The sequence below is a fragment of the Tenebrio molitor genome, chromosome X, assembly GCF_963966145.1.
Source record: "Tenebrio molitor chromosome X, icTenMoli1.1, whole genome shotgun sequence".
NCBI classification, from domain to species: Eukaryota; Metazoa; Arthropoda; class Insecta; order Coleoptera; family Tenebrionidae; genus Tenebrio; species Tenebrio molitor.
The window spans coordinates 10,561,058-10,576,638 of NC_091055.1; the positions used below are offsets into that span (position 1 = coordinate 10,561,058).

At 34.5% G+C, this 15,581-nt stretch overlaps 1 protein-coding gene across 1 annotated transcript in view; it reads right to left on the reverse strand.

The window, feature by feature from the left end:
* LOC138139979 (lachesin-like) overlaps nucleotides 1–15,581 on the reverse strand; it is an 80,688-nt gene that overhangs the window by 23,575 nt on the left and 41,532 nt on the right. Inside the window, exon 3 of the mRNA XM_069060613.1 lies at nucleotides 9,625–9,731. Coding sequence (XP_068916714.1) covers nucleotides 9,625–9,731 — 107 coding nt within the window. The remainder of the gene's footprint in view (nucleotides 1–9,624; nucleotides 9,732–15,581) is intronic.

Here is a 15,581-nt window from a genome sequence, read left to right on the forward strand (position 1 = left end):
TTTAAGGTGACAGCTTGTCGTCTCCTAATAATGACGTCATCAATAATTTTTTTAAATGACAACCCTCACTTTTTTCATCGTTTTCTGGTAGACCTTCTTAGTACTTAAACGACCAATGAAAAAAATTGATACCTTACATAACAATTTTTTTGAGAAAATGACAAATTTTACTTAAAAAATTTAACTTAATTTTTAATGTAAAAATGTTAATTGACCTGAAACAAAATCAAACAAACATCTCAGGTTAACAATAAAATTTAACGCAACTGTTGAAATTGCCACCCGCCAACTATTTGGCACTCACCGACACTTTGTACACTGCGCTCAATAATGTCAGGGCTTATTTGTTCCGTTTCAGTGCGAATTCTCTACCGCAAATCGTTCTAAATTGTCTATTAAAATAAACCTTCCATTGTAACTAAATCTAATGGAAAAAAAAATTAAGTTAAAAATTAAATTAAATTTTTTGAAGTAAAATTTGTCCTTTTCACAAAAAAAAATTGTTATGTAAGGTGTCAATTTTTTTCATTGATTGTTTAGCTAGTACGAAGGCGTACCAGAAAAATGAGAACAAAATGGGGGTTGTCATTTAAAAAAATGACGTCATTATTAGGAGATGACAAGCTGTCAATATAAGCAAAGTACTGAACAATATGCACTTTTTAAAAACAAAGTTGACCTGTTCGAGGATTTTTCTCAGAAATTAATACTTACAGTTTTATCGAATTTATTCCGAACTTTACGAACGCACTGTATAAATCTTTTATCATGTTTTAAACGGTCACCTCAATTCTAGTTGGAACAAGTTGAAAGTTTCATTGGGCCGAGGGGAGTTGTTCGGTTTAGCGTCCTATAAGCTCTCTGTCATTTATCGCTCCACATTATGGAATATAAAAAATCTTTTTTATATACGTAAACGTTTTACGACGATCTTGTTTCATATTTAATAAAACATGAGTCAGGTGCGTCGATTTTTGAATCCCATCCCCTACAAATAATTACATTCGAGACAAAAAATATTCCACGCGACCGACGACACGGAATTCCTCGGGAGCAATTTTATTGTTTATTATTGTGTCGGGGCGAATTTTATTAATTATTTGCTTAAAAATGCGAAAAAATTTTATAAATGACTTTGTCTCAAAAGTCCATTTATCAACTTTTCTGAATTTGCGTTATGTGCATAACTTCTTATGTTTATACTCTCATTAAGGCTGGAATAATTCAAACTGTCATCTGCATTTTACTTGCTACCAAATTACTGGTAATTTAAAGCATTTTATTTCGTCTCTCGGCCGATATATAAAGCGCATATCCCTCATTAAGGAATTTTTAAATATAGCTCCCTGCCACGTCATTTTGGGCATTATCACTTATAAACTCGATCGTAAAAATTCACGCCTTCGCACCCTATTTATTCATAAAAAACCTATTTACTGCCCTCAACAATTATCTTCTAATCCACATTCGTTTTGCTTAAATCAGGATATTTATTATTTCCTGTATATTTTACTGCAAAGCGTATTTATAATTCACACGAGCACTATTGCTCTATTGTATAATTATGTGCACGCTTCAGGCAGCGCACTGCTTGACATTACATCTATACTTTGTTCACTTGAACAATACACTAATCACGTGCACACCATTCAATTTCTGCGTGATCGACTGCCGCAGAGGCCCCGCCTATCGTTGTGAGCCGTCAAAGAAATGCAACTCAATGGTTTTTTCTGAAATTCACAACTAACAAAAATTTTGATACAACGACTTTGACTTTCAAATCCCTTTTTTTCATTAATTGTGAATATTTTCTGTTTCTCAACTGGAAATAATTCCATTACAGTTAAATCAACTAAACAAATAATATACTAAATTTAATTGTACGACACCGGCATCGAATGAAATTAACATGTTTTATCGCAGCATTTCTTTTTAGCCTAGTCCAATAGTAGCAAGCATCAAATCACGTGATTTTGTACTATACAGTTTAAGTGAACGAAGTATAGTTTCAAGTTGTTAGAATATTTTTAACAATTTAAACAGGCAAAGCTTTCAAGAGTGTGGAATTCTCGTATGTCATTTTAACACAGTACAACAATTATGTTGTTTATGTAAGCGCTACAAGTACAACACATTCGGTGAAATCAATCAGTAATCTAATCAAGTCGCAGTAAATAAACGTGCATTTGTTCGATTTAATTAGCTTGCAAATTTCACTGTTGACAAATCGAACATAAACTTAACGCAGATTAGAAACAAAGTAATGACTATGTTGTGCGTAGCCTGAGCGGCGCATTAAAATTTCAAAAACAAGTGAAAACTTTCAAAACGCATTTAACCATTAAATTATACACCTAAAGTTTTCAATGTAAATTTATAATCTCCCGATTATTTATTAATGTATTGCAAATCTTGGAAAGTCAACATTTTCTTCCAAGTTCTCCGCGAAAATGGCTAACGTTACTAAAAATTTATAATCCGCGGTTCGTTTACCAACGATTGGGTACTAATTCAACAGAAGTTTTTTTTATTTAAGCAAAATCAATTCACTTTGAATCATTTACAGAATAAACAGGTAGCAAGACCAGCCTCATCAAATTTGAACACTGATCAAATTTACCCAACTTATTAATTAAAGTTGTGATTTGTGCAAAAAACCAAATATGGACGTCGGGTTCGCGTCGCTTTCAAGGGACATTCAAATGTCCCGAATGAGAAGTAAAAAAAAACAAACACATTATTTTTTCACTTGCAGGAATCTCACACAAAAGATACATTCGGATTAGGAGAGAAACGGGATGCAGTAAAAAATATTTGGTTTATTCTGTACTGTAGAGTAGCTAAAGCCATATGTACAGTGTCAACAATAAAATTAAATATTTGTCGAACTCGGGATATCTCCGTCGAACACGCCACTGACAATTCGAATTTCTCTTTATTACCTTCTGACCGAAGAGCTCTTACTTCGAGTTTGATTCGCTCATTACTTCATAAAAAAAAACCTAATTTCTCAATTATCGATCGAAAAAGACAAAGTACCTGATTTTACCTAATCGCCAATTAATGAGCTGCCACTTTCGTGCAACTTTGTAGAATCAAGTGAAATCAAAAATAAAAGAAAAATTAAAAGAAGCGTGTATTCAATCTAGGGATTTTTGTTTTGTAGTTGACATTTAAAAAAATGTCACTGAATATTTTCATCCGTGGATTTGATCTAGGGATTTTTGATTTGTAGCTGACATAAAAAAAATGTCTGTGAGTATTTTCCTAAATTGTACCATCAAATATGTTACGAGTGGTGCAAAAATAACTTGATCGTAATTGATTTAGTTTTTGGCAGTTTTCAAAGAACGATTGGTTTATTCGAACGCATGAAGATTGTGGGGGTGGTATTAAGTTATTTATTACGTTTACGTCGCTCTTGTTATTTTTTCAGAGTGGCTCTGAAAGTGCAAGTGTGGCAAGCTTTCAGCTGCTTTGAAGTTATTAAAATACTCTGCGACATTAGTGGAAGTTTATGATAAATCGTGAAGCGTTGCGGGTCAGACTTTGAGATCTGGTCCTTAATCTTATTAGGAAATAATCAGCGGTGGTGATTGTTCGTTTGGGGTGAAGTTTTCGAATTTATGTAGGAACATTCGAAACGCATTCGAGATATTGCGAGTGTATTTTTTCAGCAGTTATTTTTCTTGTCGCATCGTGTCTAAAAAAAATATCTGGAAGAATATTCGTCGAGTGGGAGTCGAGAGCGAAGTTTGTAAAACTGGTTGCCTAGTAATTAATAGGTTTGTACGTGACAATTTAGCAATGAGTGACAGGGGAGGGTGAGCGGTTAAAATGTGTTGATCTAATGATGATGACATAGATTCGTGTGGTGTTTGTTTTGCATCGGGTGTTGCGCGTTCCCGGCTTTAATTCGGGCTTATTTGCATGTGATGTGTTTGGAGTGAGCGATCTGAGGTGGTTGATAGGGGGCAGAGAACGGTTCCGGAGGCGAGCCGTTCCGGAGGCGAAGCTGAAGCCATCGGTCACGAGCACGACCTATACCTTGCAGCTGTGTGTATTATAAATGATCCCAAGTTTGTGGCGCTTTTCGGCTATTTGTCATATCTGCACTATTATTACATCCGTCGAGCTGCGTGCCGTTGCGCTGCTCTTCATCAATCCGGACATCTGATGGGGCACAGATGCGCGTCCGAGGCGGTCGGGCACTAGCCCCATTCGGCCCGGATGACAACGATATTGCCCAGAATGCGCCCTTACACCGCCGTTATTATCATTATTCAAAAACGGGCTCGAGCCGATGGCTCTCGACCTCTATCGACTTCATATGTAATTTATAGACGCCGGACAGCGAATGATCTGCAAATGTATAGTAATGGGTAGGAGCGTTGTTTTTAGTGGCCAGCAACAGGTAGAAGGTTTGGAGAGCACTCATGAAGTCAATTTATCAGAAGCAGACTCAACTCGCTGCCCGCCTAGCCACGTCTCATGCTCGACATTTTCAATTATTTGTTCTTTCGCCACAGATAACTTCCTTCGACAAATATAATTTCACATGATCGCTTCCAGTGGCGCCGACTACAAATTTAGATCACTATACATTATATACAAAATATTACACTCCCCCCTCTTTTTTTTAACCGCCGCGAAAAAGCTCTCAAAAACAATATTTACGCAAACTCACGAATTTTTATAATCATCGTATTAATACGTATACCTACAGTGCGTTCGTAAAGTTCGGAATAAATTCGATAAAACTGTAAGTATTAATTTCTGAGAAAAATCCTTGAACAGGTCAACTTTGTTTTTAAAAAGTGCATTTGGTCAGTACTTTGCTTATATTGACAGATTGTGATCTCCTAATAATGACGTCATCAATATTTTTTTAAATGACAATCCCAATTTTTTTCTTATTTTTCTGGTACGCCTTCGTACTAGCTAAACGATCAATGAAAAAAATTGACACCTTACATAACAATTTTTTTTGCGAAAAGGACAAATTTTACTTCAAAAAATTTAATTTAATTTTTAACTTAATTTTTTTTCCATTAGATTTAGTTACAATGGAAGGTTTATTTTAATAGACCAAACAATTTAGAACGATTTGCGGTAGAGAATTCGCACTGAAACGGAACAAATAACCCCTGACATTATTGAGCGCAGTGTACAAAGTGTCGGTGAGCGCCAAATAGTTGGCGGGAGACAATTTCAACATTTGCGTTAAATTTTATTGTTAACCTGAGATGTTTGTTTGATTTTGTTTGAGGTCAATTAAAATTTTTACATTAAAAATTAAATTAAATTTTTTAAGTACGAGTAAAATTTGTCATTTTCTCAAAAAAATTATTATGTAAGGCATCAATTTTTTTCATTAGTCGTTTAAGTACTAAGAAGGTTTACCAGAAAAAGATGAAAAAAGTGAGGGTTGTCACGACAAGTTATCAACTTAAATAACGTACTGTACAATATGCACTTTTTAAAAACAAAGTTGACCTCTCCGAAGATTTTTCTCAGAAATTAATACTTACAATTTTATCGAATTTATTCCGAACTTTAAGAACGCACTGTATGTATGTATGTATGTATGTAGTTACAATAATTGATAAATTGGTAAAATTGGTAGAAGTGTATAAAACGGTAGTAAGATCGATTCTTATTTATGCCAATGAAACAAAAGTCAACATGACATTTACAAAAAAAAAGAGAACAACAGAAATGAGAAAAATGCAAGGAGTCACGCTAAGAGACAGAAACACCAAAGAAACTAAAAGAAGAAAATGACTGGTACAGGATGTTGTTAAGTGGACTAGACAAAAGAAAAAGTGTGGAACGAGCACATAGACACAGAATGACAGAAAATGGACTGGCAAAAATATGATGTAGAACGACCACCCAAAAGGTGGAAAGAAAGCTGGATCCCAGCATCAATCGAACAGGCCAGACAAACAGGACCTAGTCCTAGTCGAAACAAGAAGAAGGAGAAAAATAAGAAGGCGGAGTATAAGAAGGAGAAAAAGAAGGTCGTAAATTAACATTTTATATTTTAAATTTCTACTTACTGGATTTTTCAAAAATAAATTTTGTCCAATATTTTCAAGGAACTGTTAAATAGGCATCAGGAACCACACTTAAGTTACTGATTATTTTATTGAATAATGAAATATATTTTTGACATCAAATAAATTAATCTTTTAGCAAAGTAGTTTTTTAAATTTTAAACCATTTAAAGTTCTAGAATCGTTCAAAAATCAAACTTATTGATTTACCCTCAGAATTTAATGATCGAGCAACAGATCTTGTTCCACGTTAAAATCTTCTTTCGTCATGTGAAACGGAATGATTTCGCAGGTGTGAAGTTGTTTTTCCTTTAAATAAAGAAAATATATGCAGGGTATAATGTTTCAGGCAGCTACAGCATTAATGACGTCACGAAATTTTATTGAAATCGGCCTCTCGAATAATAAACAATTATAAAAACAAATCGACAGAGCGTCCAGGCTTGCTTTTTACGGTTCAGATAAGTGCACACCTTATTTTTTATTGGTCTGTTTGAAGTCATCTACTATTTTGATAGCAAACCATATTTTAGAAGTTGCTGAAGTAGGAATAATACAAGGTATTTAATATTGCGCGAGTGATAATGAGCCCGACGGAATTGAAAATGCAACCAACAACACATTTCCAAAGTTAAGGTAGATTTTTATTTTTTGATTTAAAGAACATAAAACATGGTTAGCTGTGCAGTTTCGTAAATTTTGGCATAAACGTCATTCGCTTGGTTAAATGAAATTGTAAAAAAAAACGAAAAGTTTTTGGGAAAATATTTATTGTTTCCAGAGACGCGCAACGGCAGAAACATTTTTATTTAATTCGTCATAAATCAGGATCATGTCTACTTTCTCATCGTTCGAATACATTTTAATCGTCGTATTTTAACTTTTTCGTAAATCTCAATTGTGACAAATAAAATTATTGGAAGCAAAGCCATCGTGGATTCACAATTTCATTTAAAAACAATACAATCTTTAAAATAAGCACGTTAACTTTGGAAATGTATTGTGAGTTGCATTTTCAATTCAGCAAGGCTCATTATCACTCGTGAAATACTACCCTGTATATTCTTCAGAAGATAAATTGCTATCTTGAATCTTGAATTCTGGAAATATAGAATTCTGACACCTATTCTGATCGGTGTTCAATTAGTCTTATTCACACCGTGGGAAAATTTTTGAGAGAAATTTTGTTATCAGCAAATCACTCTATCTTTCCTAGTTGCATCCGGAAATTAGTTTAAGTACATAACCATTGGAGTTCCTCCATGTGTCGATATTTGGACGTCATCATTTCCTTTACATGTGTATGTATATGTTGACTCCGTAATTAAAATTTCAGGTAAAGCAAAAAACAAAAAGCTATGAATTATGTACTTTTGTTCAATTTTCTGTAATGCATTTTGGAGGCCAAAAACTTTTTCACTTTCTGCCGCAAGTAATTGTCCACTTTTGTGTTTTAATTTTTCAAAATAATTTTGTAGACCTCCACTCAAATGATAATTTAATGGGGCTAAATCTGGACGATGTCGAGGATGCGCCGCTATTTCTCTTCCAAAGTTCTTGAATTATTCTAGTATTTTTCGTGCATTTCCCTAATGAAACAAAACTCTTTGTGTGTTCATTAAATATGAAGGCTTCTGTTCCGACTTTGCTCAAGTCTCTCCAGATATCCCAATAGGCCTCTTTGGTGATGGTCTGGTCGGGATTTAAAAGCTCATAATGAATAATTCTGTCTATATCCCACCGTTATGACAATATTTTTAGGTGAAGTCTCTGTTTTGTTTATTTACTCTTATAATCTCAGGAAGAATTCATTTTCCAAGCGAGAGATAAATATTTTATCTTGCAAATTTATTCCTTAACACTAACACACTTTATATACTTTTCCTATCTTTATAAAGTGTCGGCGCACATCTGAATCAGTAGGATAAACATGCCCCACCACAGTCTTCAACACATCAAAATCAAAATTTCTAGATGGTCCAGATCCAGTCTCATCTTCTGACCTGAAATGTCTCCATCAAAATCGCTAGAACCATTGTTGGCATTGGTTTCCACAACTGGGCTACCAGATTAGCATAGAGATTAACTGTACTTTATTACATTTGCATTTATATTATCCACTTAGCAATCTCCTAGCCTCTGGATTCACTTGTTTACTTTCTTTTTCTTGTAAGACCTCTTCATTTAAAGTTGAAAGAACACTAGTGTGGCAAACACAAAATTTTGATTTCAAATTTTGACACTTCAACGTCCGGTGTGCCGCAAGGTTCACATTTAGGCCCATCCTTGTTTCACTCTTTGTCAACGATATTGTTAGCGTTGTTTTCCAACGCACATCATATGAAGAAATGCCCCAAAAATCCAAACTAATTGTTTTGCTTTTCATTAAAGAAAACAACGTTAAATGTAGTCGACGCCACTGATTTTGCAATCTTGCCGCAATTTTTTTCCAATATTGACCCCTTATCTGGTACTGTAAAGTCAAACACCTTTCGTCTACGAATTAACGAAACCCACATCATCCCGACTGGACACGCTACAAAATTGAGATTTGACAAATCTCTTCTATACGACGCAATCTACAGTTTACTGCGTTCACCTAAGGCGGAAAGCATCGTAAGTGGACTTAAATTATATATCGCTTCCAACTGGCACATTTATTGTTACAATCCTTTTGATACGAGCGGCTAAGTGAACTTGTCCGTTTTACGACAAATGTGTTTGATAAGAAATATTAAAAGAACACGGTTTTATCAGTGTTGTTATGTGGACATGCACATAAATACGCGATTCGGACTCGGTGTTCTATTAAAATTCAACAACACAGACGAGAACACGTAATTCTTTTAATATTTTAAGCTACGTGGACGTCCTCATTGGCATTGTTGCAATGCATGCGCCGTATTGATTTTAAACCAAAAGCTAGCTCTTTAGGATGATGATGCCAATAAAAAAATATATGAACCAGAAAGCGTGCGATTCCCACTGGTCCTAGAAGGAGCCAAGTCAATTTTTAATGAGGCTATTTTGAATATTTTTCAAGTGAAGAAACTTTTACCCGCCAGAATTGTAAAAAAGATCACAAAAAGAAATATGTTAATAGGGGAGATGGACAGCGTCGCCGGTGAATGTTTAGTAGTTGTTTTGTATTTTGGAATAGCACAGGTGTAAATAAAGATGGGGTAATAGAAGTGTCGTTGGGAGTATAAATGGCGGTAAAGAACAATAATTGCTATTGAAACAAGGTATCGCGTCATATTTTATAATAATCCCGGTGGGAAAATTATCACCAATAAAAGAGACTTTGGTGCGGCGGATATAAAAGAATTTTTATTCGAATTGTTTGGGGCGTTAAAGTGTGAATAAGGGAAATACAGTCGGCAATTTTATGTGGGCGTTGCACCGTCTAGGTTAATTAGTTTTGAATAATGAAGTGTTTTGTTTGGTGTGGTGGATGACATGGTGCCGGTTTAATGTTTAATTACATCAGGTCTAAAGTCGAGAGTATTAATGAAACAGATGGAAATAGAGAGAACTGATAGTAAAGTGGGGTTATAGAACTTACCCTGTATCCCCCCAAATGGTGGACGAGACATCGGAAAGTGGCGTCTCGTCCCATGGGAATAGTTAAATTGACAATGGGTTCTGCAAATTCCGGCTGGTAGGCCGCTCCTGTTGATAGAAATCGCCATTAATTTGAGAGCAAACAATTATAAAGGCGGGGATATTTAAATAAGTTTTACATAAAAATCACATTTCAATGCGACCCCATTTCTGATGTAGGGGATTGAAAGACGTAATGTCTTAATAGAAAAACCTCTGACAGCCTAAGGCTAATCCTTTAACTTATTAAAACTTGAGTTAAAACAGTTTGTCGTGTCTCGGGGACTCGCGGCGGCGGCGTGTGCGGACAGCCGCCTTCGCTTGCGGTTCGAGAACTCTTTCAAATTAACTCACTTCAACCAGCCGTCACTCTTCCAATATTCTTTTCTAGTGCCGGGGTGGGATTAACAAAAACATGCAAATTTATATTAAAATAAGATAGAAAACTTTTATCGCCGGCTAACCTCATGATTGCATCTTAAAACGTTCGAATGGCCAACCCTTCGGGATATGAGTTTACCCCATTGGCGCACACTATGAGCATTTACTGAAATCGTCAGACCTTAAAGCGATAAGTAACGAACGTATGGTACTCGTTCGCAACGGACCTGCTATAACTTGCTATTGCTGTTTTAGTATTATTGCCAAACTGACTCTCTCTGCCACTTCCGACTAAGATTCTATTCAACTAATTCAACTAAACAGTACTTTATTATTCGACCCGACCTTTGTTTTCTGTTTTATCGCTCTAAATAAAATGACCCGAAAGCCACGATTATTAAAACCACCACTAACTTCACTATTTAACCAAATCTCTGGACCCCCTCATTTTCTTGCTCGCTTTTTAAAAACTTTACTGCCTCAACTCGCAACGTCAAATACCGATTGATCAAAAAGAAAACAAATCAAGAGTGCTACCTCATCTTTTGTTTAATCGAAAAGTATGTCTTAGATTGACTGATACGCATATGCAAACTTGCTATGCAGTGGTTTTATTGGTTGCCCACCTCTCAAAAAATATATTAAAAATTACTAAATTATTAATAATTCATGCTTTATCTTCAATGGTAAAACCCATTTTACCACTAATTCTGGGATAATTGTTGCTTACAATTACAGCAATCGTCCGTAAACTTTGCCAAAATCAAAAACTTTTTTCAAGGTTAACAACAACACCGTTACTTTAAAATTGACGTTTCTTTGACGTTTCTGTGAAAAATCTCCTGGTGGTGGCGTCGCGTTTGCCAACAAAGCTGGTAAATTACCCATTCTTACGAACGCAAAATATTGCTCTTGTTTATTTTATACATTTTTTCCATCTAAAAGTCTAAAATTCATGAGGTATTATTTATTATAAAATAGGGTTTGAGACCACAAATTGCCTACGCCCATGCATTGAGCGCTTATTTGCATAGAATTCAGCTACGACATGACCGATAATTTGCAACGCCTGCTCTGATTTGTTTTCTTTTTGATCACTTTATATTAATCCCTCTACCGTAAACTCAACAAAAAATATAAAAGTCAAAACACGATCAATTTAGCATTTGAAACATTTAAACGTAGGAGTCTTTCCGAAACAAAAACAAAAAACCGACGAGACAAAATATTTTAGCCACCAAAAATGTCTTTCCAGTTTTTGCGCCTGAATTTTTGCCTTAAATTTTTTTGTGAAACTTGTTAAATGAAACAAGTATAATGAGAACAGCAATGTGGAGTTTGTGAACAGATTTCTCTTTCAAAGTTGCCATAAAAATATTAACAATACCAGGCTGTAACATAATTCAGGTCGCAAACTAACATTTACACCAAAAAATGAAAACAAATGTAAATTCTGAAAGATTTGCAAAGCTTAATAATTATGTATATTCGGTGCAGTTGAAAGTCATTATAATCTGTCGCGAAAGAAACCGTTCATGATCGAGAACTGTAACAGTGCGACAAAAATTTCTTTAGATTAATTTTCTTTTTAAATTGTACCGATGCAATTATCGGAAATTACTATCGATGAGATTTGATTGTCAAAGTTTAAATTTGGCACCAATTTATATTTCCGCAACTATAAATGTATTTAACTATCACCGTGGGTTAAGTACCTACTTACTCATTTCTCTTTATTCCAATAAGTGCGGTAATGAAATTATTATCGCACTACTGCAGTAAATGAAATTAACAACGCACAAATCCAAGGCAACAACAAGCAAATTACATCACAAAACAATAGTTTGTTGTTATACGGTAGAGAGTAGAGATCACTACGCGTTGCTATCATCTTGAAAAAAATTATGTGCCTTAGTCACCTTGATTAATTTATTATTCTATCAAAGTGAGGCTATTTTAAGACAATTTTAGCGGTGATAGATAAAACTTTGTACGATATTCGTGGGATATTACCTACATTATTAACGCACTATGTGATTACCCCAATTCTTCACAATACCTGCATTAATAATGTCCATATTCCACTTATATCGTAAATAACTATTATCTGGCATTTATTTTTTCGGGAAATAACCTGAAAAAAATATCCCTCGTTAGTTTAGAATTTTATCCAAAATTTGCACAATTCTGTTAAGGACACTCCAAAAACTCGACGTAGAAGGACTCCTATTACCTTATCCGCGATGTCGTTAGAATTATTTGCAAACTATCTCAAGTTATATCTTCAAATAATTGCCGAAGTTTATATTTGTTATTTATTTTTCAAAATTCCGCTTCTGTTAAATCTCAGTGTATTATTACAATAATACGACTGTTGTAGAGTTTACAGAATCATAAAGCACATTGCTTGGGTTACTCCAATTAAAATGATTGTTACTGTTTCAAGTTTAAATACATAATAATGTTTCTATTTCTATTTTGTTTTCATTGTTATTTATTCATGCAGTTCTATATCCACCACATGCGACATTGACACAAATTGACTTGAATATTTCTTACATAATTTTCGGGAAAAAGTGACAGAAAAAAGTGTGTAAGACCTTGAATTCATTTGTACCGAAACATTCAGTACAAAATAGTAGTTTTTGTACTCATAGCCTCAAAATCGGTATTTTCCGGTTGTCCTCGGAGTGCGGAAACAACGATTTCCCGCACGCCGTGTTTTTTACTTTCCAAGCAGAAACCAGGGGAAATTGCATCGTACGGTTGATATTTAATAACGTAGACAAACGGAAACGTAAATTCATTTTGAACAAAATGGACGTTTTTTCACATTTGCAATTGTAAAATTAATTCTCATCAACACAAAAAATAAACAATTCAAAAAGGTAAGAGTAATAACAGGGGAGAATTTGTTCAACGTGTTGTGTGATCGTAGTAGATGGCACCGACGCTTTAAGTTTTAATAATCTATGTTAAATGATGTTAAATGATTTACATGTTTAATTTTATTTTGAAATATTTTTGAATTATTCGTTACAAAAAATATTGTACAAAGTGCTCACGCAGGAAATTTCACTTTCCGCATACGTTAGGTAAATAACTATTATTTAATGAGTTCGCCTGTAAATTGGACTCCCTATGGCATGAGTGGGTCAGTTTAAAACGCGAGTAAAACGAGCGTTTTAAAGGGCCACGAGTGCCATAAAGAGCCCAATTTACACCCGAACGAGTTGAATACAACGTTTTTTTTTTGTTCGACGAGCTCTTTAAAGGCTCCAAATCGCTTAAAATCTTTAAAATTAGTTTGACGTTTCGTTTATCAAAATCCGTTCACAAAGGAGAAAATTCTCAAATTCTGACATTATCGAACACAAAAGTTTTTTAAACCCAATTTAAAGTTGTTAATTTGACGTTAACAAAATCTAAAAAAATATTTTGCGGAAAAAACAGGACTTTTTGTTGCTTTACATATTCATAGCAGTCTACTTTTTATTTTTAATATTGATTATTAATACTTTTAACAAGTAGTCAAAAACATACCTGTCTTTATAAAACTTTTTTTTTCCTTGTGCGTATTATTAGCATTAATTTCATGAGTTTTTTGTTTTTCTCGACCAACACTTATTTAAAGAAATCCGTACGTTCCATCCATCAGATAATTATACAGGGTTATTATAAATCTTTCTAACATCGCTGTTAGCGTAGAAAACCACACCAATTTTCCATGTGCCGCTAGCTTCGTAACAGACAAACTAGTATCGCAGATAGGTGATGGTATTGGTGGTAGTTTTTACCGCTGGAATCTGTCAACTCTCATGTAGGAATGTATGTATATAAAGCGGCACACCTAAAATTAATCGCCCAGCCAACTACGATTTATAATAACCCTGTATTTGCATTTGCCTTTTATGACGATATCAGATCATATTCCGGAAAACTTTTAGACCTATAATTTTGAACGTCGACCTCGCAACTATCTTTTATTGTTCGTCTTCGTATTTACAAAGAAATATCAAACGTTTCTGATATGTGCACTTCTTATTATATTGTCTTTTGTATGCACAACGCCCTAACTCCAAGGAGTAGAGAAAAGTGAATACTACTGTAAAACCTTGAAGTAGTGAATGAAAACCCATAAAAAGTGTATGGAATATTATTTCTTTTATCTGGAAAGCATTTTTGCTCCGCCGGCTGCAAACTCATAAATACGCATACCGAGTTTAAAATACTATTCGAAAGTCGCAAAACTTTACCGACAATTATTTGTCCTGAATACATTTTAACGCCCGATTACGAAAAACACACAGATAGTTTGGCAAGAGTTCAAGTCATTCCACTCAAGCACCCCATAAATGAATAAATAATTTTTTCATAAAACTAACGTCTCTTCAGTGAAACTCTAATACGGTTTAACGTTTTTATGAGATAATCTGTAACCGAAACGATCAAATCGACAATCGATCCAACACTGGTCGAGTGCTCATCTATTGCAACTAGCTATATCGAGAAATCATCAATCAATACGTTATTCGCCGACAGCGACAATATCGCTAACAAAACAATATGCTCGTAGTCAAATTAAGGGTTATATTGCAGGAAGTTGTTTTAAATGGATGTTGTTTGTGCGACTTGTTTCTTTATTTATTTAGAAATATTAAAGGGTTAGTTAATGATTAGTTAGAGTAAGTGTTGGTCGTTCGTTTTTCGAGTTGTCTATAAAGAGAATTGAAGGAATTGCGATTAAATTTAATGGTGAATACACAACAGCTTGATATTCCTATTAGGAGTGAGTGAGTGTGACTGTAATTAGAGAGGAAATTATTCTCTTTTTAATTGAGTTTAGTAATAGTGCGTTCGAGTTTGATTAGCAATTAAAATTGAATATAAATGCGGAACTTAGATATAAAACGTAGATTGTGTGTGTAAAAGGGCGTGAGATTCAAATTGGCATCACATAGGAAAAATATATAAAAAAATTTTAGTCTCTACGCGACGTATAGTTATGAAGTTTGTTTGAAAGTGGCTGAAATAATATAAGCACGTAGGAATCTACTTTGGAAGAGAATTAAACATCCATATTTAAAGGGAAATTCGTGGAGAAGGCAGGAAGCGTGAAAGAGAATTCAGATTTATAGTGAGTCGTATGTTTGGAAATGTCCCTTTAATATAATGAACGTTTCTAAACATCTATAATAATTTTTGTTATTGATTCAAGTGCAAGGAGCTTATGGTGAACGTGTAATTAGTGTGGTAGTGAATTTACATAATTGCAGAAGCGAGGGCATTATGAACAGGTAAAGTTGTGCCAATAATTTATAGTGACAACAATAACACCTGCTGCAATCGACAATGCTTCACGTCTTGCCCGAGAGGCCTAAACGTTTACTACCTACTCTAATTTACTGTCGCTCGGAGTGTTGCCAGGGCGGTACCGGATACTTTATACACCATTAGATATATAAATACGAAGACACTCTGCATTCTTACACCATTCTAGATGCGAATCAAACAATCTCCCTCCGGTATCCAATCTCA